The 206-nt window shown below is 45.6% G+C and overlaps 1 protein-coding gene across 1 annotated transcript in view; it reads right to left on the bottom strand.

Annotated features, from left to right (window-relative positions):
* Window positions 1-22: 22 nt before the first annotated feature.
* The window catches only part of CSUI_010763 (uncharacterized protein), a gene marked incomplete at both ends in the record, with an annotated part of 1,020 nt that continues 836 nt past the window's right edge, over window positions 23-206 (bottom strand). The window contains one exon of the mRNA XM_068070864.1: window positions 23-64. Within this exon, the coding sequence (XP_067917160.1) occupies window positions 23-64 (42 nt within the window). The remainder of the gene's footprint in view (window positions 65-206) is intronic.

Genomic DNA, 206 nt, shown 5'->3' with positions numbered 1-206 from the left:
CTTTCTTTCTTCTCCATCTGTCTTACATTCCACCCCCTTCTTCCTCCTCCTTCTCTCGTTGGTTCTGAAAGAGTGAAAGAAGATGAAGAACTAGAAATCGATGGAGAAGGAGAACCCAGAGGAGGCGTGATCGAACATGATCTTGCTTCTCCTTGATGATGACTAGAGAAGCCACTCACACTTGCAGTCAGTGAAGAAGAAGAGGA

This window comes from Cystoisospora suis, assembly GCF_002600585.1.
Source record: "Cystoisospora suis strain Wien I chromosome Unknown contig_8223, whole genome shotgun sequence".
In the NCBI taxonomy this organism is placed as follows: Eukaryota; Apicomplexa; class Conoidasida; order Eucoccidiorida; family Sarcocystidae; genus Cystoisospora; species Cystoisospora suis.
Note: the sequence above shows the minus strand (reverse complement) of the source record. Positions and strands in the feature narration are given on the sequence as shown.